This window comes from Melitaea cinxia, chromosome Z (assembly GCF_905220565.1).
Source record: "Melitaea cinxia chromosome Z, ilMelCinx1.1, whole genome shotgun sequence".
NCBI lineage: Eukaryota > Metazoa > Arthropoda > Insecta > Lepidoptera > Nymphalidae > Melitaea > Melitaea cinxia.
The window spans coordinates 16,921,314-16,948,254 of record NC_059424.1 but is presented as its reverse complement, the minus strand read 5'-3'; the positions used below and the strand labels follow the sequence as shown (position 1 = coordinate 16,948,254).

General features: G+C 31.9%; 3 protein-coding genes across 3 annotated transcripts; all 3 read right to left on the bottom strand.

The window, feature by feature from the left end:
• Positions 1 to 822: 822 nt before the first annotated feature.
• LOC123668873 lies at positions 823 to 6,233 on the bottom strand. The gene is made up of 3 exons (XM_045602565.1): positions 6,219 to 6,233; positions 4,054 to 4,106; positions 823 to 1,207 (listed from the first exon to the last, which is right to left on the bottom strand). Exons 1-3 carry the CDS (start codon positions 6,231 to 6,233, stop codon positions 823 to 825), a joined length of 453 nt encoding a protein of 150 aa, XP_045458521.1.
• Positions 6,234 to 11,822: 5,589 nt separating this feature from the next.
• Positions 11,823 to 13,588, bottom strand: LOC123668872. The gene is made up of 3 exons (XM_045602564.1): positions 13,442 to 13,588; positions 12,890 to 12,963; positions 11,823 to 12,306 (listed from the first exon to the last, which is right to left on the bottom strand). The coding sequence occupies exons 1-3, from the start codon at positions 13,586 to 13,588 to the stop codon at positions 11,940 to 11,942; spliced, it is 588 nt and encodes a 195-aa protein (XP_045458520.1). The 3' UTR covers positions 11,823 to 11,939.
• Positions 13,589 to 25,657: 12,069 nt separating this feature from the next.
• LOC123668434 lies at positions 25,658 to 26,255 on the bottom strand. Its single transcript, XM_045602165.1, has 2 exons — positions 26,052 to 26,255; positions 25,658 to 25,987 (listed from the first exon to the last, which is right to left on the bottom strand). Exons 1-2 carry the CDS (start codon positions 26,238 to 26,240, stop codon positions 25,700 to 25,702), a joined length of 477 nt encoding a protein of 158 aa, XP_045458121.1. The 5' UTR covers positions 26,241 to 26,255; the 3' UTR covers positions 25,658 to 25,699.
• Between the last annotated feature and the right edge of the window lie 686 nt (positions 26,256 to 26,941).

The window sequence follows — 26,941 nt, the reverse complement described above, 5'->3', positions numbered from 1 at the left end:
CGAAGTGATGACGATTGCAGCTTAAAGGGAAGGAATTTTTGTATTAAACATAAAGATGTTATATATATCATGAGAAGTTTGTGAAGTTTTGATGATAATTTATTTTTAAGTTTGTTGTTTTTTTATCTCAATAAAAGCATACAAACCATCAAATATTTTTTTATATAGATTCTTTCATAATTCATGCAGTAAACAAAACAAAATAACTTCGCATAGCGTGTATAGATATCACTAGCGCTGGCGTTACAAGTAAAATATTAAAATAACAATTAATAACAATTCAATTAGTTACAAGCATAGAAAAATTAATTATTAATAAGAAAACAGTCTTTGGCATAAAGTCAGAAATACCGTAAATCGATTCTTAAATATTTTAATTTATGTTAATACTACTAAGTTTGTACAAATTTTTTGGTTTTATTATTATGCACCACACAATGTTATGAACACCAAAAGATATCTAGGTGAACAGTCTGAAGCATGAAACCAGGGGCTTGTTGTTCAATGTAGTCCTGAAAATAATAGATAATTATTCTTCAAACTTTTTTCCTTGATTCATTTTAGGCAAGGTTATAATTTCGAAGTAAAAATTCAAATAATTTATTTCTTCCAAAACATTTCTAGCACGGTTATTTCTGTTTACATTTTAATAAATTAAGAATATCATTTACGTAAATCTTATTTTCCCTCAATTTTACAAAGAAATTATTTTTTTAACATAAATTTATTTAATTTATCAATAAATATTACCAAATTTATAAATTAATTGTACCTAGTTCAGTAGCGACTTAGACCCGTAAAAAAAAGAAATTGTGAAGTTACCTATTCCAATCTGAACTTAGGAATTTTAAGCCGCTTTGTTTTCACTGACGTCTCACGTGGAACATCTGGTAAACCTGCTAGAGGAAGATCTAAAGGTGCGTCTGGTAAAAATTCCGGAATTCCTATTTCCGGAATTCCAATTTCCGGATACACAATACTTGGTATGGGATGATTGGGCGCAATGATCGGCGGCTCATCAAGATGCATGTGGTGAAAGTGTTCGTGCTCCTCCGCCGGCAGTATTTCATCGAGATGTTCAAGATGATCATGGTAGTCATGATGATCATGATGCGAATGATGGTGATGTATGGTCTTGAAAACGGTGTGCGTGTGTTTGATTTTCTTCACCTTATACGGCACGTGAATGACCACCTTTTTCGTTCGTCTGAAAAACAAATGTATTCAACTTCTAATTAATTTAGTTCCCATCTAACGGCTTGGATCAATTTGTAGTATGACTATTATTTTTTTGGCTGTGTTTTTTTAAAAGAATATAGTACTTCAAGGCTTACATAAATTATTCTGTTCTGTTTGACGACTTTTTTTAGTTTACATTTTTTTTACGTATCTAACAAAAAAGAATATTAAATTCAATTATTCTCACGTAACTATTAATCAAAGTTTTACATTAATTATATTATTATTAAAGTTATAGGTGCGTGAAGATACGGTTACATGTGTATTACGTGATTAGGAACAAACAGTTAACGATAACCCCGCTAGTAGTTTTATAACAGTAATGTACGCTTATTTGCGTTTGAAAAGTTAATGTTTCCGACATAGGCCAATGATTTCAAGATTTCCTTGTTATTGCACGTTACAATATTGTATAGATACTAGGGCTCCCTCGCGTTTTCACCTGCGTTTATACTTATACCTGAAATTTCGTTAATATGGATCGTAGCGTGATGTTTTTGAGCATTTATAGTTTTTACATAGTACAAGATGGCAATGTCTAAATATTAAATATGAATTTATTTAATTAATGACTTAATTTGCGACTCGGCAGGAATGTCGGTTGAAAAGTAGTTTATGTGTTATTCTCGATATCTATGTACAATAAGTTTAGTCGTTGTGACTCATGCAGTGACAAACATCCATCCAGAAATTCTGGATTCTTTGTTAGACTTTATTAGACTAGGGGCTTTGTCACGTTGAACTCAGGTGGTGGGACTCCTGAACTTCGTCTCCCTCCTGCAGACGGCGGAGGGATTGACTTGGAAAGGTTGAGCATCCCCACTAAAGTGCCAGCGGAAACAAGATGTGAGTTTTAGTGGATAGTCTGGCATTGCACTTTAGGGTGCTCCAAACTCCCGTCACCCTAGGGTGGCGACTGGCGGTGCGTAACCTGCAATTCCCCATCTAAAAAGAGGTTTTGTGATGTCTTGCGTCATGACTCGAAAAATACTACGCACTTGAATTAAAGTGAAAATGTAACGTAGCTTATACGTTTCAGGTCGTTAACAAATGTTATGTAATACACCTTGGCTTTCTTGACGAAGCTTAGTAAATTCTGATCTCATCTTATTTTCTATATTTTTTTCTTTTCTGAGAATAACATTGTCATACAATAAATATATATACTTTTTACTCTTTTTTTCATACATTTTGCTGTAGTTATGCTAGTTTGATTAGTTTAGGAATTAAATAGTTACTTAATTGATTGCAACAAAGCACGCAGAAAATGGTGTGCAGTGATTTTTTTTTATTTAATTGGTCAAGTGTTTCCTAAACATTTTCCTAACAATGATTACAATGCGGTTACAAGAAAAACAATCAATTGTTATGAAAATTTTAAATTAAAGTTTAACTTTACTGCCATATTATTAATTTTATTTATGTAATCATAAACAGTACTACATATCTTAACTCATTAAAAAAAAATCTCACCGCAAAGGTTTTAATAAATCTGTATCGCTGTCATAAGTATGCAAATATTATCGGCCTTCAAAATATACAATTTTTTATTATCATTCACATTTGTAATATAATTTTTCTTTTTATTTAATACTAGCAGTGCCTGCGATTTCGATTCTTTAAATTGGTATAACTTTTTTTATTTATTAACCGATTGACATAAAACAAACACTAAATGTAAAGTTAAGCTTACCACAATATACTAATATAACAAACGCACAGGCAAACAGACAAAAATTATAGCAATAATTGTTTTGGGTGCTATTTGCGTTGATAAAGGTCCAAATATATTTTTTTCATACATCTCTCATATGTATAGACAGCGATCCGTTACATTTTTATTATATGTATTGAAGTGAAATTGACACGGTAATAACACATAATCAACACAATTATTTATGCAAGGAGACGTAATTGACACATTGGGTAATGTGACAGAATTTTTAAGATAGCTACGTTTTGTTAACAACAAATAAAATTATTAGACATTTGTATTTTTATCTGACTTCAAAAGAGGAGGAGGATACTCAATTCGACCGTATATATATTTTTTATGTAGGTATGTTCGGGGATAACTTCGTCGTTTATGAAAAGATTTTGATAATTCCTATTTTGTTGGAAAGGAGATACCCAACTCCCAATAGTGGTACCATAATAAGGAAATCAGGATCTGATGATGGAATCCCAGAGAAATCTAAGGAAACCTTCGAAAATCGTAGTGACGACTCGTGTGTTTGTTAATTTTTTTCGTCTACTTACGTTGTATTACTTGTCGATGTGATTGATCGTTTTTTTTCGTTTGCGAGCAAACACAATTATTGTTCTAGTTCCTTAATATGTAATATTTATTTGTTTTTATTAATAACTAGTTGTGCCCGTTTGGCGACTTCGTCCACGTGGAATTCAACAAAAAATTAGTTCAGACCGCAGCGTTACAACATAAATAAATTTCTAAAAAAAAAGTAGCCTAAGTTACTCCTTACTATATTAACTATCTGTCAATGAAAGTTCCTTCAAAATCGGTCCAGCCGTTACAGAGATTAGCCGGAACAAACAGACAGACAGAAATTGTAAAAAAAATATGTAATTTTGGTATATGTATCGTGTTTACATCCATATGCATTTAGTCAAAAGCGGTTATTTTAATATTAAAAACAGACACTTCAATTTTATTTATTTGCATAGATAAAAATTGAATAAAACTAACTTAAATTACACAGAAAGTATTGTAGATTCGATTAAATACAATATAAATAAATGAAGTGTCGTTGTTAAAGGTCTAAAAATTTGAACAGTTACGATAGAATTACTCACCCTTCAATGTTGGTAACAAGGATCGCAAGAAATACGGCCAGGCAGAAAAGTAGCTGTGGAAATACATATCTATATGAATACGACATTTAATTCTAACTTAAAAAGACGTCAACTCTAGGAGATACACTGAGCAAGCATAATTTAACTATTATAATATATAAATAAATAATATATACATATTTTAGATAACTGTTTACTTATAATTTTGATAGCTGTATGTGTGTTGTGTGTGTGTTACAGATACTAAAGTTGAGTTCGGTCTGAAATGTCAATTAAATCTACAATTCGAATCTAATATTATACCTACGGATTAATTTATTTCACAAATGATATTTATGAATTAATAATTAGCAGCCTTAGATCCAAAATTATTATAATGAAATCGTTGTCGTTTAGCGTTATCTAAAAATTAATGAAAATATATATTATTGAAGTACACAGAAGTACAAATATTTTAACTACTTTTACAAAATTATTTTAAAAATATTGAAAAAGCTAACACAGATGGAAATATTTTGGTTTTAGTAATTAATAAAAAATACGTCATTACGAAATAAATATAACTTACTAGTTGTCGCTCATTGGACGAAATTCGACCATAATTATTTTAAATTATAAGTTTGAGTATTATTAAGGTCGTATTGTCAAAGACTATACTTCTATAATAATAAACAAAAGAGTATATAAACGTCTGTGTGTCAAATACACGGTTGTGTGTGTAAAGTTTTTTTGTTGATTTAATTTATTATTTATTCACAATTTAAAAAAATACTGGCATTCTGCACTCCTTCGTAAAAACTACACACATAGTTTTTGTTTCACGTATTAATATATAGACAAGATATTTATTATTTTAATTTTTATTTCCTTACAAATTTAACTGAATACAGGATTTTCCTAACGTGATAATATTTTGGCTATTTAATATGTATACGGTAAGAAAAGGTATTCTAAAATATCTATTATCAAAAAATATCAGTAAATCACTTTCAATTAAAAAAAAAAAGTTTTAAAATGTGTACAAAACTACCACCACGTAATTTGATACTGTTATACATTTTTAACGCCCACGGTCGTTATTAACACTCTTGATTCTACGGGACTTACCGATTCTCATTTGAAACTCTAAATATTTCGGTGACGTTGCCACTCCTGATCTTGGGCATGTAACGTCGTCGAAATATCATCCGTTTCAAAATGACAATCGCATATAATCAAAAAAATTAATACTTCAGCCTTTCGCAGTCCACTACTGGACATAGGCCTCCACAAGATCACGCCAAAAATAGCGTGAACTCATGTTTTGCCCATAGTCACCACGCTGGGCAGGCGGGTTGGTAACCGCACGGCTGGCTTTGTTGCACCGAAGACGCTGCTGCCCGTCTTATTATCCCGCTATCGGTCGGCTTGTTAAGTTTCAAGGTAGCAGTGGAACTGTATTATCTCTTAGTCGCCTCTTACGACGTCCACGGGAAGAGAGGGGGTGGCTATATTGTTTAATGCCGTAACCACATAGAATCCCGGGGTATTGCGTGTTTATTCCATAATCAAATTACAATTTTTTGTCACATCCTTCACTAAAAACATATTCTAGACTAGCTGTGCTCGCGACTTCGTCCGCGTTGAATTAAAAAAAAATCACGAGAAAACAAACATAAATTTCTTGAGTTTATAGTGTTACTACACTTTATTTTATCGTTGTTGGGGTGGTAATAGTTGATCCAGTACAATAAAAATTTAAAACAGCCTATAAAATAAACAAAAACACTGAATCCTCGTACCTAGTCAGGTGTGAGAAAAATACTGCATTCATTATCATTCATCAAAATTAGTTAGAGAATTTGAACCGACTTAATATTATGATTTACGTGGAAATTTTTGTTTCCTTTTTGTTAACTATATAAACTTTTGGGTTATCGGAATTACAAAACGACTCAAATAATGACTACTTTATGCGAAAATTTAAATCTTTTTGCACCACACCAACATGATGTTAGTTACTACGATGCTAAAACAAATTTTTAGCGCTAAATCATATTCTTAAAATTATTTATACAATCGCCGATAACAAACAAACACAATAAAAACCGCAAGCAAAATGAAAATTGAAAGTTAATAGTTAAATAATTAGCATCGAGCATAAGTGTAAAAACCGAACATACCACCGAACGGCAATCCATAGTGGTAGCTATTGTGTACAAACAATGTAAATGAAAGCACCACTAAAAAAACTGGGAAAAGCTCGCGACGGCACCGCGGGAATCGATATTATTACACGATGCAATGTTACTGCACGTGAAGACGATTTAACAATGAAAGCCGATGCAATTGTCAATACTTATATATGGCACACAAATAAGCAGATACGAACCCGCCCATCCCTCATTAGAAACCTACCACCACACACACGTAAATAGCTAGAACGCTAGATGATCTTTCTAGAATTTTTAAATTGATTTTCCGATCTATTTAAATTTTAAATGTTTTATGTCAATGACTGATGTAATTGCTATTTTGTAATTTGAATCATACTCCATCTGGAACATCAATTATCATGGTGGTCTTCCTTGAACTTCAATTACACGCGATTATCTCTTATTATTTTTAAATATAACGCTCCAGTTTGTCTTAAGCATTTTGATCGGAACTAAGTAGTGGCTTCGTCAATTGAATATATTTTCATGTAGTTAATGAAACTTAAAAGATTATCAATTAATTAACCAATCAATGACAAGTAAATAAACATTAGAACATGAGTTGTCAGATGATTATTCAATCAAATATCATTTTTTAATATAGTTGCTCAAAAAGTGGCGTATTGCAGGGACGTATAGCGTTCGGGATGTGGTCTATTACATGAGCAATTCTCAAAATAATGCTGAATGATCGTTGTATTGCTGTCCCATAAATTGACTTAATTTTTTTAAATGGTAGAATAATATTATGTTCAAGATAATACTTAAATAAATAAAATCACTGAATTACTGTTTACATTCCTGCTTTCATTCTTATGACAAATTGATAATTTATGAAAAAAAACAAAAAAAGATAAACTATTGAGTGTGCAAATGTATGGAGAGTGATGTGTCCCATTTAGCAGTGTATGACTTTCTATTAGTTTTTTTTTTAATATTATGGGCTGACATTTAATTTTATGATGCTATTTTACGCTGTTACTATCAATTTATCACTCGAATATACAATTTTGCGAAAAACATTGCATATTTTAAAAATAAATATATTTTATAACATGTCTTTAAAAAGTTCCTTTTGTATTTTCTTATTTTGTTACGTGTTTTATGGAAAATATTTAAAAACAAGTTAGTAGATTATGTTTTTCTGTGCACCGGCAACATTTGAGAAGAACGAAAATCTAAAATTAGCATTGCATCCACTTTTCGAATTTATTTGAAAATACGTTTCATTGTGTGGTGCGCGCCGGATTCAAAATTTTCTTCTTGTTTTGTAACTGTATTAACAAGGGTAAGTTTATAATTTTTAATGTTTATAGTGTTAAGAATTGATAATTGTTTAATACATTTTTGATATCTTATCACCTACAGTCGATTTTATCAGATTTTATTGTAGAAATAGATGAAATGAAACTTCTGGTCTATGTTCGTTACTTCCTCTTTGGTTACTTTTGTTTGATTATGTATAAGAAGAATATGAAGTAACAAAATAGGAAAACGTAAGGCAGAGTCTACATTGCATTGTTACCCAACTATAGCACAATATAAGGGAGGGTTATTTTTGACTTTATGTCTATAAGTATTTAGTTCTTTTCTCGGGTTCGAGGTTCTCAGTTTGACCTGTATGTTTGTATGTATGTACGTTGTGTTTGGATGGGGTTTTCACCATTGAGTAGCACATTTATTCAAAGTATAAGCTTTTGTCCGATTTCCAATGATTTTTTGTGTTTAAGTGGGTCGTAGATGGCTTAGATTAACAATTAGACCCAGTAAGTAGGTGGCACTTCAATCGGGTTCTAGGGTTAAATTCTACGATTTTTTGTTGTGGTTCTGAGTGTGGTTTCCTGAATTCCCCTGATAATCCTGATTCCTGATAATGATTTCATAATTATAACTAAATAAATAATAATTAAGTTTATTTGATATTCCATTTGTGATTTAGATATACTAACCTATAAGGATTTTTGATTTATTTACTTTAGAATAAGTATAATTAATTTTTACGTGAAATGTGATTGATAGTACAGTATTCAACATATACATATATTTAAAATACTATGCTCGAACAAAATTTGTGATTTCTAAGATAGCTAATTAACATCATTCTCAATCTTAAGTTCGAATTATGTTAAATAAAAACATTGTTTTGAATTGTGTATTGTATATACTCAGCCTTATAAGTTCTTGTTGTGTTACCAAAGTTCCTACTTTGTTATTGTCCTGATAGAGATGACCGATTCTTCTATTAATATTTAAAATTTAACAATTTTTTATAATAATTAAGAGTGTTACAGCATAGATTGTTGATTTATTTTGTAATTTTAATTAAAAAATGATTGAGATTCTGCCTGTGAACTTAATAATTTAAAAATTTTTCCAAGCAGGTGTTCCAAAGGTAACGAAATGGACAAAATGTGGTCTATTTCTTCTAAAGTATTGATCTTATAATTAAAGTTTTCCGTTCTCTGTCTGTGTTTTCATTTAAAATATTTAAAATTTATTAAAAAGGTTTGCAAACTTTTACGTGTTTTCATTTTTAACGAATTTTATTCGGTAACGTAATAAGAACATTTTTAGACCATTGTCTTAAAAACTTATATTTTTTCCAAAAAATATTAAATAAATAAGGTAGTTTTATAAAAAATAGTCAAATTTGATTATTTCTTTATTAATTGGAAACATTAATAAGTAGGATACTGTCATTTTGTTTTTTAAAGTCAAAATAAAAATTATTCAGCATTATTTTGAGAATTGCTCACATACTCGTGCTTTTTTTACCTTTCCCGAACTCGTGCGTTCTCTTTCCTAACTGTCAAAATAATGTCTATTAAAAAGAAAAACCAACCATGAAGTTTTTACTCAAAAAATTCATAGAAGTTTTTATGATTCATGCAAATACGTATATTTCTAAAAAGAAGCTACTAATTTGTTTCAATATCAGATTTAATGATTTGATTGAATGAGTTTGGTTAGGTTTCATTTCATTTCATCTCATTAAATTTCATTTCCATTTCATATCAATAAAAAACTTCTACTGAAGACTTGGCTGTATGGGCATAGTTCCCTTTGCCTACCAGAATGGTTGAAGAAAAAAACTCTTCTTATATTCTACGGTTGGCGCCATTTTTTTTTCAGAAATTTTCTTTTTATTATTTTATTAAATTGCTTCATTTTTTCGCAACTGTATTAAAAATAGTCGTTCAGTACACGTGCGGAACCGTCATTGCAACTTGTTCCGACTGTCAACCCTCGCCTTCGGCTGCGCCTCGGCTCGGGTAGACATTTGTCGGAACTCTTTGCAATGACAGACTTTTTCCACACTTGTAATGAAATATACTATTACATAATAAACAAACGGAGCCCATTAAAACCATTATCTGTTTAGGAAATATGTATGATTGACTACTTAATTATTAATACGCTGCTAGATTGTATATATGTAGTTCATTTTAATAGAAACTGTGTCTATAAAAAGTATGTGTACTATTCGACAAACATCGCGATTTTTGGCTGAAGGTTAAATTTAATCTGCCAGGAGTATCCTTCGGGTTAGAAAATAAATACCAACATAGCATTCATAAGTTAAGCTCCACGTCATATTTGTATTGAATCATGTCAACTTTATAAATTATATGGTGTACTGTAGTTTAATATTTATTTTTATTCATCATCATCATTACAACCTATACAGTCCACTGCCTGGACATAGGCCTCCACAAGTTTACGCCAAAAATAAAGTGAACTCATGTGTTTTGCCCATAGTCACCACGCTGGGCAGGCGGGTTGGTGACCGTAGGGCTGGCTTTGTCGCACCGAAGACGCTGCTGCCCGTCTTCGGCCTGTGTATTTCAAAGCCAGCAGTTGGACGGTTATCCCGCCAACGGTCGGCTTCTCAAGTTCCAAGGTTTGGTGGAACTGTGTTATTCCTTAGTCGCCTCTTACGCCACCCACGGGAAGAGAGGGGGTGGCTATATTCTTTAGTACCGTAGCCACACAGTACATTATTTATTTTTATTACAAAGTAAATAAAAGTGATACTGTGTAATCAGATCTACAGAGATATTATATAAATTTATGGATTGTGCAAAAAAGTAATACATACCTGAGCAAAACACATGAGTTCACGTTGTTTTTGGCGTGAACTTGTGGAGGCCTATGTCCAGCAGTGGACTTTATAGGCTGTAATGATTATAATTTTTTCATTTCTCATTCAATCACTCGTCTCAAGCTTTATTTTAAAATAATGGCAATAAATTTTCTTCACCATATTTACTTCAGATGCCTAGTTATTATAAGCTATATCTGCAACTTTTATTAGTTTGGAGAAGTAGCCGATACGTACGATAAGTGCAGATATTAAAACTTTCCAGTTACTAGATTGATGTAATGTGCTGCCAAAATAATCGAAACTGTAAAAATAAGGATGAGTGCCTACGTTTTATTATTCTAAGGTGAGAAAGCTTCTTGCGTGTAAACTTCATGGAACTTTTTTAATATATAGCTAGATCAGCAAGCAAACGTACAGCTCACCTGATGGTAAGCGATTACCGTAGCCTATAGACGTTTTCAACACCAGAACCATCACAACCGCGTTGCCGACCCTATCTCTAGTTCTCCCAGGAGCTCTGGTCACCTTACTCATCAAGAGGAATACAACACTGCTTGAAAACAGTAATTTTTACGTTCACGTCGGCTAGTTGCTGTGACAACTATGCATACACGTCGTCAAGTTTGTAGTAACTGAGGTAGGGCACAGCAGGAAATTTCCTGCTCAGAATCCTAAATTTTCCAGCAGCCCGACTGGAGAAGCAACTGAACCTTATAGAAGTCACGGCTAAATGACACCCCTCAAGTACGAGTATTCTCTCTTAAGTAATGTAAAGCATTTTTTATCATTATTATTATCAGGTTTTTATTTCTGTTCTCGGAAAATCATGTGTTCCTTTAAAAATATTTACATATTTACGTTATCGACAAATTTTAAGATAATATTTTTTTAACATTGTAATAGAAGTACGTTAAGCTTTTAAATAATTGTAAAATAGCAAAGTAATAAAGATTTTCAGTAGTAAAATACTTTGCCAAACTCTAATAGAGTGAATGATTGCGAATATAAATCAAATAATCATTCAATTTCCTCGTAACTTACAAGTAATAGTTACGATTATTACACGCGGTATTCGTATTTCGATTGATATCTAGAACACAATGAAAGTAGTGACGTAACTTCCTGCCTCTATCGGCTGCCACGTTTCTGCAAAAAAAAAACAACGTACACGCAGATACGTAAGAAAAGTGTAATCATTCACTTACATTTTGTCACTACTATGGTATTTGGTGAGACGTATACGGATTGTTCTATTTTTATGAACATTGTGAAAATAAAACACCCAAAGCCACTTATTACACAAAAGCCATACTCATTATCCTCTTATTTTAATAAAAATTATGATCATTATTGAACTGTATTTTTGTGATTGCGTTATATTTAACAGTAGTTTTCTAAAAAATCTGTTTTTGTTTTATATGACACGAAAAATTTAAAATAAAATAAAAAAAAACATTTATTTATTTTATTATTAATTTATTACCAATAATACACGACCGCACTAAATCTATCAGTCTTATGTAAATATAAATAGAGAAGTGAAATAAATTATAACACACACGTATCATTGGTGGTATATGTAAAGTTTACTGTTTAGTTGTCGTCTTAGGAGAGTCGGCGACTGTCATTTGCTGAGGAATTTGGTAAGACTGGGAGTAAGTTTGGGCGATGTAGGGACCTGCTCCGGCTTGTTCCTGTAACTTCTCAGCTTCCTCCGGCGCCACTGGACACATGCAGGGTACAAGTTGAACATGCTGAAGGGAAACTGGAGTGAGGCTCGCTCCAGCGGGCACGCTTATCGGTATCGGTGCCATGTTATGTTGCATTTGTATTTCAGGCTGAGAATACTGCTGAGGTTGGACTTGATAGATCTTTCTTGACTCGTAGGGGTACATGTATTGATATCTGTACGGTGATACAGGCTGCACCCAGGACTTCTGTGACGATTGGCTGCTGTAACAATGGGTTTCATTTTAGCATGCAAATCGTCATCAGAACGGCATCGAAATTAGATACAAATAAATAAGTCGCAAAGGCAATATCGCAAGCAAATAAACACTCTTCGCAAATGCACTGTTTTTATAAAACAATGTTTAGTAAATAAAATAATATATAAGTTTTACAAACTAAATTTTACGTTGGTATTATTAATAAGCACCTGTGAAAGGTTTAAACCTAAGTAAAAATTGTAAATGTACTACTCAAAACAATATCGAGGCCACCGCTAACATTATTAAAACTGCAATAATATTCACCAATAACTATAATTTTAGTATATTAATTACACACTAAATTCCTAATATTATATAATAAATATTTGACAATAATTATTTATTAAACATATTAATTTTAGTAGGTTGTAGTATTTAAAAAAGTTAAATACATATAATATATATATTACTATTTGTATGTACGGAATTTTCATATATCTAAATATTTAAAATATAATATTTACTTATAACATTTAGAATCACTGTTGCCTAATAAGGCCAAAAAAATATTGTTTTAAGTAGTACAATGATTGTTTAAAACCTACCCTGAATCTGAACCCCATTTCAGGAAGAATGCTTCCGTAGATGCTATTAACGCCAAACTGAGAATGATGCTCACCTGAAAAGGTAGATTTTTTTTTACATAGAAAAAAAAACATCTAAAATTAATCTATAATTTGGAAAATTATAACAAAACATTATTAAACTAAAATAAAATAATTAATTATAATAGTTTCTTCGCAATAGCATTATGTTTAATTAATATACAATTATGTATTCGGTGTTACATAAACATTTATACATGTACCTCATTATTTAAGCGTTTAAAAGTAATCTTATAAAAACAGACGCAGACATCGACATTTTATTGTGTTATTTAATAAGGTCAAAAAAGTGGTGTAAAGTTTAAAACAGTACTTCAAAAAACCGACGCTTTGCAAAAATTTTAATGCTGAGTTTAAATTACCAAATTCGTGATTGTCATTTCATATATCTGAACTAGGATAGGTTTTGTTTCTAAAACATAACAAATGAAAATTGATTTGGTAACTATAACTCTATCCTTTATTTGTGGATTCACTTTCTACGCTGAGTACCGCAGATACAGTTTTCTGAGTAAGTATGTCGTTATGATTCATCAATTTAGAACAGGAGGGCTGGTTCAACTTTTGTTCTAAGAATCGGAAAAACAATTCAACGGGGAAATACTTCATCACACAATTCATCACATATACAATCATCATGTTTTCCACCAACCCACATAGGAGCAGCATGGTGGATTAAGCTCTGATCCTTCTCCTACAGGGAAAGCAGTAGGATGAAGCGGAGTGGCTACAGGCTGAAGCAATTTTAGTAATCCAAAAAATAAACCTTGAAACCATTAGTACAGAAAACATTATTGTCTTAATAATTGTGTTTGCAGGCAAACGAAGAAAAACCGACTTCAATAATATCGACAAGTAATACAACGTAGGTAGACGAAAAATTAGTCAAGTAAATACACATTATCAAAGATTACTCCAAAAGTTGTAATCAGATCTCGATGAAATTTGTATGTGACCACATGATAAACATTGGCTTTCGATTAAATTAAAAATCATTAAAAATCGGTACAACCAGTAAAAAGTTATGCGGATTTTCGAGAGTTTCCCTCGATTTCTCTGAGATCCCATCATCAGATCCTGGTTTCCTTATCATGGTACCAAACTAGGGATATCTCCTTTCCGTCGAAAAAAGAATTATTAAAATCGGTTCATAAACGACGGAGTTATCACTGAACATACATAAAAAATATGTATACGGTCGAATTGAGTAACCTCCTCCTTTTTTGAAGTCGGTTAAAAAACTCAATATTATGTCAAAAGCTAGTATTATTAATTAGCTACCTGTGATCAACCACAGACTAGAAATCTAATTAAAACTGAAACTCAAAAACTGATTGAGAAATACAATCAAAGTTTGACAAAATATACGTTAATCAAAAAATCATATAATTTTTGTTTCCTAATATTTTTCGTCCGTTATGATAGGTGATAGAAAAAAATATTTTAAAACAAAAGTTATTTTGATAAATTAACTCAATTTTATATGAGTTAGCTTTTGCGTCAATTTTTATTGGTAATGTACATAATAGATTAGGCTTATGTATACATATAATAACATTTTATCAGCTCTTTTTTAGCTTTGTATTGTAGAGGCTGAAATCAAACTTTATTATATTAATTTTCGTTTGCCTACGTGTCTATCTATATGTCTCTGCATCTTTTCTGCGGATGTCGCCAAAAACTTTTAAATATATTTAAATCATACTTGATGTAATTAGAGTACATACCACTAGTAAGCACACTGCGTACTTTTAATACCAATATTCATCATGGTACGGTGGGAGAGGGGATGAAAAACAAAATTTGGAATCGCAAATAAAGAAGCTTGAATAGTTAGTACTCGTAGATATGTTAATTTTCATTCCTAATTTTCATTGATAGGAACTATGTAACTCTTTGTTTGATTTGTCATCTTACTAAAACTATACCTAATCTAAACATTAGATAACGATCGCTAATAATTACTAAACTTACTTTATCCTACAACTTATTTATAGACTATAACACAGAAAGTAGCAGAAGTGGTTCCTATACTTAAGGGTGTATGAAAGGAGCGAGTTCCAAGTCCAGTCCTCAATTTAAAGGTTTAATAAAAGTTATACAAATATGTTTATCGTAAATTTAACAATATATGTTGGTATAGATGGGAAGAAAATGTTGTAGCCACAGAGACATTTTTTATGTTAATGTAAAATTTGTATACGCTCTATAACTCCTTGATAATAATAGATTAAAGAGTAATTACAAATTCGCAATGCAATACACACACTTATAATATGGTTGTATAATGAAATAGATAATTTATTTTAATTTAATAGATTATTCATTAGCGGTACTCATTGTATAAGCACCGTTAAATAAATAAAAATTAAATATTTTCTTCTTTTTATAAATAATGAAAAAAGCGTATTACAAAATACCTTGTAACGTTCTATTTTTATGAATTATGTAATTAATAATTAAGTAATATAATTATTTACAGTAGCGTTTTATACTTTTATGAGTGAAATAAAGATATAACTAATTTAAAATGTGTAAAATGTTATTAAAATAACTCAAAGTTCAGAGTCATGTGAGTGTCAACTGTAACATTAATACTTACATTGTTCATAAATATATATAGCCTATAAAACTGACCAAATACAAAAAAAAAACTGTATTACAAATTAAAACTGTACTAAAAATTTTTTTTTTTTTTTAATTAAGGATTTGTACTAGGATTTTATTGGTTATTATTTGTTATAGTAGCTATCGTAACAAATTTTGGGAGAATTTTCTTTACGGAAGGAACAAAAGGATGCACAAAAGAGTCTTTGTAATATGAAAATAGAATAACAAATAAAGGCAATTGTCATTCGTACACTGTTAAAGAAATTCTACTTATATCTATAATATAATTAATCATTGCAGTCATTACTTACAGTTAAAAATTATACATTCGAAATCATTCAATGATTAATGACCCTTTATTATTTTAATAACGGTTTGTCAGTAATCCTTTAAATAGACCTATAATCACAAACTGCAGACAGACTTACAAATGTATCCAAGTAATGTATCATAAGTCAATTACTGTCTTGTTAAAATCAAACCCCATTATTCATCGTAACACAATTCGTAAATGATAAATTACAAAATATTATAGGCAATATGAACCCTTCTAGATTGTAGGCGACTTTCTTTTGTTATTACTTATTTATTTTAATAATAATGTGACCGTATTTTGTTCTTGAAATTAATATGCTATTTTCGTGTTCCTAAAATAATATATTCGTTACTACAAGAACTATCTATTGTATAACAAAAAAATAATGAACTGTGCATGCATTTTTCAGCTCGAATGTCCATGTAATAGTGAGAAAACGGCTGTGCCACGCATTTTGGCTAAGGTGTAATTAGGTTTTGTCGAGTTAGGACTTGCAGATTAGTGTTAGAAACTTAAGTCATCAACATCAACGTTGGTCTCGTCTGGCCAATATTTTACATGAAAATTGTTTACTTTATAAAATTAAATATTTACATTTTGATTATACCTATATTCTTTGCTGGGATTATATTTTTTTTTTCTTTGTAAAATTGATCAATTATTAATGGAAAACTTTTTTTCTGACTGATGTCAAATTTTTAGTTAAGTTTTAGTTAAATATTATAAAAGTAGATATATATTATATCGTACTTAGGTATATCGACTTTGCAATAATAATTTTACGCAATTCATTGAGTAAGTATTCTATCCACAAAACAATTAATTAAGTTGTTGAATAAAAGTTTTATACTAGAGTATATTCAAACAGTTATCAAACATTACCAAAATGTAACAACATTTAAATTAAGTTGTTCACACATATGTAATTTGCATTTAATTACTACAACAGTTGTACAATTACTCTTCAGGTAGACTAGACAAATTATTGTGGTATTATATCGTATATTTTATAGTATTTATTAACAAACAGTAAATAGAATAGTATTCTTAATTACTAAATTACTATAAATAAGTTAGTTACTCGATATTTTAATATAATCAATCGCGAAGTTACATGTAACTACATTGTTTTTTTAAACTCATTTTTACTTTTTTGAATGGGATTGATTTTAAAGAATACGGTAAAAAATAACTTCATTTAGTTTTCAAGCACCAAGAAGCAAAGAAGTTAAAATAAGTTGCAAGAGTATTAGGAGTTACTTTTATAAGCTAGGGTGATGATTTTGTCAATTTTCTTTTTATTTCTTTTGATTTACTTAATACTACTTAATTACCCCAATTGATATTGGACTCTTTTGAAAGTCAAATATTTGTTAAATATTTGAACAAAGTAATCGTGAAGCTGATCGAAATAATCGTAGATCGTTTATATTAACAAGCAAATTTCAAAGATTTTTGACAGAACGAAGTCATAAGTATTAGTAAAAAATATATATATATATAATAATGTGTGTAATATATATCAAAGCTATAAGGGCCTAAAATAATCTGGTAAAGTATGAACGTTATAGGATTTTGTATCGTTATAGGATAATTAACCGTAATTGGTTCTACACACACGAAATATACAAAAAATATATTCAATTCTAATATGACAAAGATATATATCGTACGTAGCATTAAATTTATACAGATATATACACACATCTGTCTACACGTGTTTACTGTACATTTATATTTTCTGTTTCGCTGGTAAGAGTAATTACTCGTGTTGGTTAACATCTTTTTCAGTTTTTTTTATACTACACACCAAGTTTATTATACGAAACACAAGAAAAAATTGATAAAGCATTTTAAAATAAAGACAAAGTTAAATTAATATAACCCAAAGCGAATACTAAAAACACTTGCGACTAATTCATCAAATTAACAATGAAATTAATCTATACAAATAAATAAAATTGGAGTGTCTGTTTGTAATATTAAAATAACCGCTTTTTACTAAATTCATATGTATGTATACATGGTACATAAGTAACATTTAACAACAAAATAACACCAAAATAACATTTTTTATAAGTTTTTTCTAACTAGATAACTGGTGTAATAAGGAGTAACTTAGAGGCTGCTATATTTTAGATTTATTTTTATAACTCTGCGAACTGAACAATAACTATTTTGTTAAATTAAACGCGGACGAAGTCGCGGCCACAGCTAGTTAAGTTGATTTTTTTGCATTCATTAATTTAAATTTATTAAACATCATTATCATTTATTTCACTGAAAGGCGAGACGAGGTAAAACAATGTCATTTATAAATTGATAAATTTGAGATTTATATCACCATTCGCTTACCTATACTCTTAGGTTTATACTAAGCCTTGTATAAAAGAAAAATTTCTATAATAAAGTTTCTACAATATTATTTATGTATGGTTTTTATTACGTACGTTTTCTTTTGCGCAATGGTCAATGCATACGTTTGTGGCTTTTGCTCTGGCGGTTGCAGGTTCGATCTCCGCACATGACTGGTGAGGGTGTTTGTGTAGTCATTGTGGGTCTCTCCACCGTGCCTCGGAAAGCACGTTAAGCCGTTGGTCCCGGTTGTTATCATGTACACCTGGTAGCGATCGTCATTCATATTAGGGAATGTATCAGCAAGCCCCCATTGGAGCAGCGCGGTGGATTAAGTTCTGATCCTTCTCCTAAATGGGGAAAGAGGCCTATGTCCAGCGATGTGACATCACAGGCTGCTTCAGCTTCCTTATGAAATCGCCGTCGATTTTGTTTTAACTTTAAAATAACTCTTCATGATAATTAATAAATTATTTATCACATTAATCCATTTTTTTAGTAAATTTAAAGCAACAAAGTGTCTAAAATATAATTATATCTGTTGATCTATATTTAAACGTATTTATTTTCGCGTAAAAAGCAACCACGTTTTATTAATTTAAAGAACCCATTCATGATAAGATCGGTCCGCCGATCAATTTTTGTTATTTTCTAATTAGTTTAACTGTCAAACCCAGTCGCATGTTTGGTAATCATGGTTAATTTTCGGTTAGTCAACAATCAAGTTTGCTACGACATTACTGTAATTGTAGAGATTATTTATGCGGCTGACTTGTCTGCCGGTGAACGGCCGTCTTTATTTATCAGAGGTGTCGGCAGCTGTCACAATGAAAGCGTCAACAAAACCCATGATTCGATGCAACAATGACTTGCTACTTTCAGCCTCTCATTCACCGCCACTATGTAAATTGAAATTTCGACCGACAATAGATAATCGTTGATGGAAAAGTAAGCACTAAAGATCAGTAAGTGTACACAGAGGAATTATTTGTTTGTCGGATATTTTATAGACGTCAACAGATTTCTTTATTACAGTTTTTGGAGTTATTTTTTGAGTCCAGAGTTTTTCGAGTGCTCTGATGATTTGTTGATTTTTTTAAAAATATATTTGGTTTCAGAAAAATTAAAAGATGAATAATTGTTTAAATAATAGAACTATTATGTATAATTTGACAAACAATGTATTAATCAGAAATCACAAATTAATTTAATGTAAAATAATGTCATTTATTTGTTATGAAAAACACTTTATACAAATAACTCACCACTGCCTTCCTACAGCAGTACATTGCACTTGATTTATTTAGCAACTAACTTAAAACCCTAGCACACCAATTAACAACCCAAGACAAGGGCAGGTTATTTTCGTAAATCTTATAAAAAATAAAACTTGTATCGGAATGAAGATGCGCGCACCCAATCCAAACGCGGAATGACCGATCCCCGGGGACCACTCGTTTTTTATACACGATTTCAGAAACATTCCGACCCTAAAAAGCCGGTCCCCGACTCGACCATGAAGTATAATAATAATCTTATTAACTTATCTACACTCCTATCTTTACTTAGAACGTACCGTTATATTCGCCCGAATTTAAAAAGGAGTTTCTTAGACACTGGCCACTTAAGATAATTTCACACTTTTTTATGGTCCTGGCTAAGTGTTACTGGGCGAAGGGAGAGGTTCGACGGCGGCGCTCCGGTGCACTAGTAATGGCATGGGAAGGATGTGGCCGACGGCCGTGTCTAATCGAGACGGCTCTATTACAAGTCGCCTTGCTCAAACCGATCCATGACTAGTCATGTTTCTCGACGCGTGAAATCCTAAATGGGTGTAGCGTCAACATTTACAATGAAAGAACAAAAAAATTTCTATCGGTCCCGTAGATGCTTAATTACCTCTGATTGATATTTTACTGAGGGTCTTCATTACTTTTTTGATTCATTTCCGCTCTACGTCGGGATCGGAGGATTGGGTTTGTGTTTCGAGCGACGGTGTGGGATTTATCGGTGGGTGGGTTCATTTTTATTATGCCGTTTTAAAAGGTTTATAATGTTTAATTTTGATTTGGATTTTGATAGGAGATTAACAGAAGACTAGCTATTAAATGTAAAACAATTACGTATATGTATATTGTTTCAAAAGTATAACAATTTATAATTTATAATCTTTCTGAGTCTCGAACAATTGCTAACGTTTAATTTACAACATAATTATGAACATACGTTATATTAATTAAAAATCATGAAATATTTTATTAAAATAGAAATATTTTAATTGCTAGATTTTTGAGCACATTTTATTTCTTGAAATCGATTACCGTAATCAATCACATATGTCCTCACCTCTGTCTGGATATCAGGTGCTATTTAGAATTTTTCACATTATGATCTTAGAAATACGAAAATGGAAAAATTATAACCGGTAATGGAATACAGGCATTAGAAATATTAAGTAATATTACACATTGTAAATAGTATCAGTAAAAATTGTAATGCACTGTTATGGTTCTAATGTTGTTCTAGGCCAGCGACGGAAAATGGTAGCGAGATAAGTCGATTCTTAAAATAACATAACGTAAGGGCAATGTAAGATATTACGACTTAAAATGATTTTGCATTGCGTAATACATCGCGTAGGCCTTTGTAACATTTGTTTATACTTGTCAGCGGCGACTAGAGACCACTTCAGGTAACGCGAATATAAGTGACATCGTAAGTCAGTTTTTAGCCATAATGACTGTTTGAGCTTAATATGTATATGTACCTAGGCTCTATGGCTATGTAGCGTATATGTATCCCTAGAGTTAAGGGATTATCTACAGGATTTAGTAGTATCCGTTATTTGTTTATTTATTTACACGATGACTAAACTAAACTGACCTATCAAATTTAGCTACAGTTTAAAGTTAAGCGTTTGCAGAGACGTAGCGAGCTTAAACGCGCGCCCGGGGCACAATACCTTTTTACTACCCCTTGCGAAAACCATATAATATATCCAGAATTTTTTTGTTTTGTGGACCATTTGGCGCTCCTTTGTGAGTAGCGGCCAGGACAGGATGCCCCGTCTTGCCCCTACCCCCTCCCCTCTCTACGCCACTGCATTTGTTCTTACTAAAAAATAATTATTTCAAAACACGTGCCTCTACGATGTAAACGTACTTTAAGCTATCCATTCAGACTAATATTAAAACCTATTAAAATATTTTCAGTAGAAACGACACATCACTACTTTAATGGCCTAAACAGGAGACCCTCGAAACATTAAAATAAACCATTGTGATAGCTTTTATTCCATGAATTCACTTAAACTGTCCGTCTGTCTTTCTAGATAACAAATAATGGTCATTAACGGCACCGTCCTCTATGATATATAACTGCTATCAAAAATAACGAATGACCCGTCTCCGTCGAGATAAGCGAGAAAAGCAGCCGTAAAGGCACCAAAAATCCCTTTTACAGTTACGATGACATTCTTAACCCTCAAAGTAAGACAAACAACATTATTACCGATATAAAGCACTGCTTATACTTATGCTTTGCATATGAAAACGATTAAAATTTCAACGATTTGGATAAACGCTACTCGATTTACATTAAAAACAGCTCTCATGGCACAGCATGCTGATTCTGTATTTGAATCCAAATGAATTAGTTGCATCTGTACAAGTTATTTTGAAAAGAAATGTTAGAATTGATCTTTATCTTGACATTCGATTTATTATATACATATTTCTTTCTAATCGATTACATATCTTATCTTTTTTATGTTTGGGAAAATAGTTTTATTTTATGATTACAGTTAATTTCCTCGTGACAGATAACTAGTTTGAAATATTTAAGGCTCTCGATTAACGTTGAAATTTCTACTCTACGGTTAAAATTTCGGTTCTGCGGGTTGCGGGTTCGATTCCCGCCTGAGTCTGGGTGTAATAAAATTTTTGTATTTATATATTTATATATGTATTATTTCTATGTTGTTGGAGTAGATAATCATCATTAACGATCTGGTGCCTGGAGAAATACCACAATAGTACCATACAGAGGAGGCTCTGTTTACGCGTGTGTACTGGAATGTGTATTTTTTCCGAAAGTCTTACTGAGCTTGTGGTGATAGGAATTGAAGCTTTAACTGCAGAAAAATATGTCGTCAGCACGCAGCCCTGACTTAAACCCCATTTAGCACACATGGGACGAACTGAGACTACGTGTATGTCTGCGGAACCAGGTGCCAATCACGCTATAAAATGAAAGAAGCTCTAATAGAGGAATGGCAGAAACTCTGCAGTATCGCTTCAAAAAACTAGTAGAAAGTATGCCAAATCACCGTATTGTCAGTTCGCGGAGGACAACACAAAGTACTAAAATGCGTGAAAACGCACATCTGTAACCAGCCTACATTTACGATAATACTGGTAGAACTACGCATTTTTATTTATTTTACATTTGTTAAAAATAAATGTTTGAATTATTATTATTTTTTCATTTCAGCAATTACAATATTTTATAAACTTAGTCTTTATTTCATAAATCTAGGTCAGACTTTTGACGATATTGAAGTTTATCTAACCAATCCTTTTTTTCACTAGCCCGTTGGCGTAGTTTGTAGTGCTTTCTGCCCGGATTGCGGGTTCGATTGCGACCTGAGTCTAGGTGTAATATATAGGTGTATAATATATAATGTTTACTTACATGTATAATATCGAAAACAAAAATAAGTAGCTACCTTAACACAGGTAAAACATCCGTTACTTCTGCGACTTCGAATCGAACCCTTCGGACCGTTCAAACTCCGCAGAGCAGTTGTCAGGACGCCAAAGAAGACACACCACTAACTCCTTTGACTTAAGGACCGAGTTACCACGAGTGAGTTATTACAATGCGAGAAGAAGGGGTTTTGAGACGTTGAGGAAATCGGAGAGGCTCAGATATCAGAGAGGAGATCTCAGATGAGATCAAGGAGGCGTTGGGGTCGGCGAGAAATTAAAAAAAAAGTATAGGGACGCTATTGAAACTTCCCTAAAAGAGTACCATAGAATGGTGTAAGGACGAAACTGGACAATATCATGCATAACACCTTCAGCAGTGACTGCCCAGTGAGAGGGAGGTGGGACGAGCTGGCGCGATCGTTCGTCGGGTATTGCTGAGGGTGCGTTGGTCGGCACAGTGGTGCATCAAAAAGAAGTCTCCACATCCATGGCACAGACGGTCTGCTGGAACTCTGGATTTGGAAGAAACTTGAAAGCTTGTTGCAGAACAACCTTCCTGCAGAACACAAAGGAAACAGCGCGCGTCCTCCGAATCCCGCAAATGGTTTACAAACGGGTGCATGGGCACAATCTGGGCAGTAGTTTGCGGTATTATTTCTGTCCCTTTAAGGTGCAGCGTGATGCGGTGCGGTGCGCTGCGGTGGTGTTGGTGCTGCTGCTGCTGTCTCCTTCTCGTTCTTCTATTGTCACAATATATATATATATATATATATATATATATATATATATATATATATATATATGAAAACTTCGCGTCACGATGTATGTTAATATCGTCGATAAACTCCGAAACTACTAAACTAATTTTTATGAAATTTTGTATCTGTAATTTAGTCCAGATTGGGAGATAGGGTAGTTTTTATCTCAATATTTGTTATTGCAAATTAAATGTTTGTTATGCGACTTTAGAGTGTATTTATCGGTTAGTGCTATAAAATTGTAATAGATGGCGATTTAGCTTCTACGTTACACAGATATCCGGTAGATGGCGCCGTATTTCTATTTCTAGTTTATAGATGGCGCGATTTAATATGCAATTTACTTATATTTTCCTGTTATATATAAAATTTAATATAACAAATTTTGAAAATATTAATTTAATTATATCAAAAGAATCAGTAAAAAAATGATTCTTATTGACTACGCCACAGCAACGCGTGGCTGGATTACCATAGTATAGTATAGTAGTGGATATCAGGTACCTTATAACTTTTTACTGAGTTTTCGATTTTGATGATCCTTGTTTTAAATCAAAAGCTGATGTTTGGTCCCACTTAAATTTGATCGATATCTGGTCACTACTTTTTGAGTAATCTTTGATAACACGTTGACTATTTTTTCTTATACTTACGTTGTATTACTTGTCGATGTAATTGAATTAGTTGTTTCATTTGCGAGCAAACACACAGTTGACAAGGTTAGTATAATAATACTAACCTTGTCAACTATAAGCATTAAAAAAACCTGATTTGGTGCAGTCGTTTAGAAGTGATACACGTATACACAATATTTTCAATTAATTCCTATGTAGGTATATAAAAGATTAAAGTTAACTGTTTGTAAGATGTTTGATATTATTGATTACACATGATTTATTGATCTTAATTATACATACGTTTATTTCGTACTAGCGACCCGCCCCGGCTTCGCACGTATGCAATGCTGATAATAAATATACTACAGAATGTCTTTATTTATAGTGTGAAGCTAGCTTATAGCATGGTTATTAACATAATAACAACAACATTCAAATATGCGTCTTTAGATTACAAGTTGTTACAGAATACGTTGAAGAAATAAAGGTTCACTGCTCGTTCCCCGTAGGTGATAGCGTGATAATATGTAGTCTATATGTTGACCCGACCTCTTAATAATATTCGTGCCAAATTTGAAGTAAATCCATGCAGTACTTTTTGAGTTTATCCCGGATATACATATAGACAAACAGAAAAACAGACAAAAATTCTAAAAACTATATTTTTGGCTTCGATATCGATTGTAGATGACACCCCAAGTATTCTTTTAAAAAAATATTCAATGTACAGCTTTGACTTTCCTACCATTTTATTATACGTACAGATTTGTATAAATGTCTTAAAGGGTGCTAGCATAGGATTTAAACTACCTACTTCAGTGACCCAGTTACTGTGAAATTCGATTAAAATTACTTTATTGACAGAACTTTGCTGTATTGCTAATATTCTACTACTTATTAATAATTTGAAATCATAGAAATATTCAAATATTTATTTAGATGGTAAGCCAATTAAATATATAAATAAAATTGTAATATTTGGATTATGTGCCGTTATAGACATAAGCATTAGCATATTTATTGCGCTAAAGTATCTTCAAAACCAACTATTTTTTAATTAATTAAAATACCTTGGAGTGAAGGACAGTAATTTAAACTAAATTTACTTAATGACTTACGCGTTTCAAACTATTAAAATATATCTTAATATAGAAAAATTAAAAAAAATGGACAGTTATTTTAAAACTTGTGTCAGTAACCCATTCCCTTAGAGACTAGGCTTTTTATATAATTAATGTTTACGATTCATATCCCGATATTACAAGAAAAGAAAATTAACGGGAAATCATTGAAATCAATAATAAAACTTGCAGGTGCATTTATATACGAATGAAAATCTCATGCTACAAACAAAATATAGGTATATTTCGTTTAACACAAAAGGATTATTCTTCGTCGTCAAAGTTGAATCTTCTCATACCGTCAAACCGAAAACCGTAGGCGGCTGCGTTTTTCACATCAACCAGCGCTGGGTTGCGGTGCTTGTAGAAACTTCCATGACCGTGCGCAGGTCGCGAAGATCCATTTGGTATTCCATGCGCTTGACGTGGATAAAACGCCTCAAATTCACCGTTAGATGGCAGCACACTCTTTAGCTCTGGATCTTCCGGATCATACGGTCGACAGATAGATGTCGTCACTACCATCAATAAAACAATCACGTGTAGTAACAACTGCAATAAAATACGTTGTCAGAAACTTTCGAACGAAAAATAATAAAAAAGACAGATTACGTACCATAACGGTTGGAGATGCAAATGAAGTGAGCCTTGTTAAAGGTGCGTGTTGCGTAACAAAATGTGACAGGTCTGTTCGATACTCGATCACCTTGGCGGGGAACGTGGCTAAGCCTAACCGCCGTCTGACCTGACGATCATCCAATACGCAACACTTTCCCTTTACAGTATCTGTGTTACCTCTTACCATTAACAGGCGGACAACTGCGCTCTAGCAGTTTGCATTATATCCATACAGTTGACAAAACGTTTTAGCACAAGGATAGACTCTATCTATGTGAAAACAAATTACTTTTTTCTTAACTCATGAAACATGTATTTCTTTTATTTTTACTCTGTCAAAACCACCTTGAAATATTTTTTTTTTCTCTATAAATGATATTAAACATTTAGTTTAAAATATTTTGCTATTGTTATGGTGAATAGTCTTTGAAATTTATCTATAGGTATTGCAGATAACAAAATTGTAAGTCTTTACGCGTTACCACAGCAAAACATTAATTTATTACATATAGGTACTTTTATAAAATAATTTCTAACTACTTGGCTCGCACATTTAAAAAGTTCTAACAATAATCTGACTCAAGTTTTTTGGTCACGAATTACGCTACGGAAAATCCTACATGGACAAAATGTTCAAAATATAACACTGATAAATACTTACTGATATAATAATTAGCAGGGATCGATTTATTGAGAAACCTACTATTTTGCTACTAAATATTTTAGTCACTAAAAACTATTTCATTTTTTTTTCTTTTAATATCGGTACGTAAGTGACCTTGTTTCTAAAGTTTCGAGGCGCATAGCCAACATAATACTTCTGACTAGCTTTTATAAAGCATAGTTTTGTGTAGTAGCCACGTAGTTAACGAAGCGCAAAATAGATAC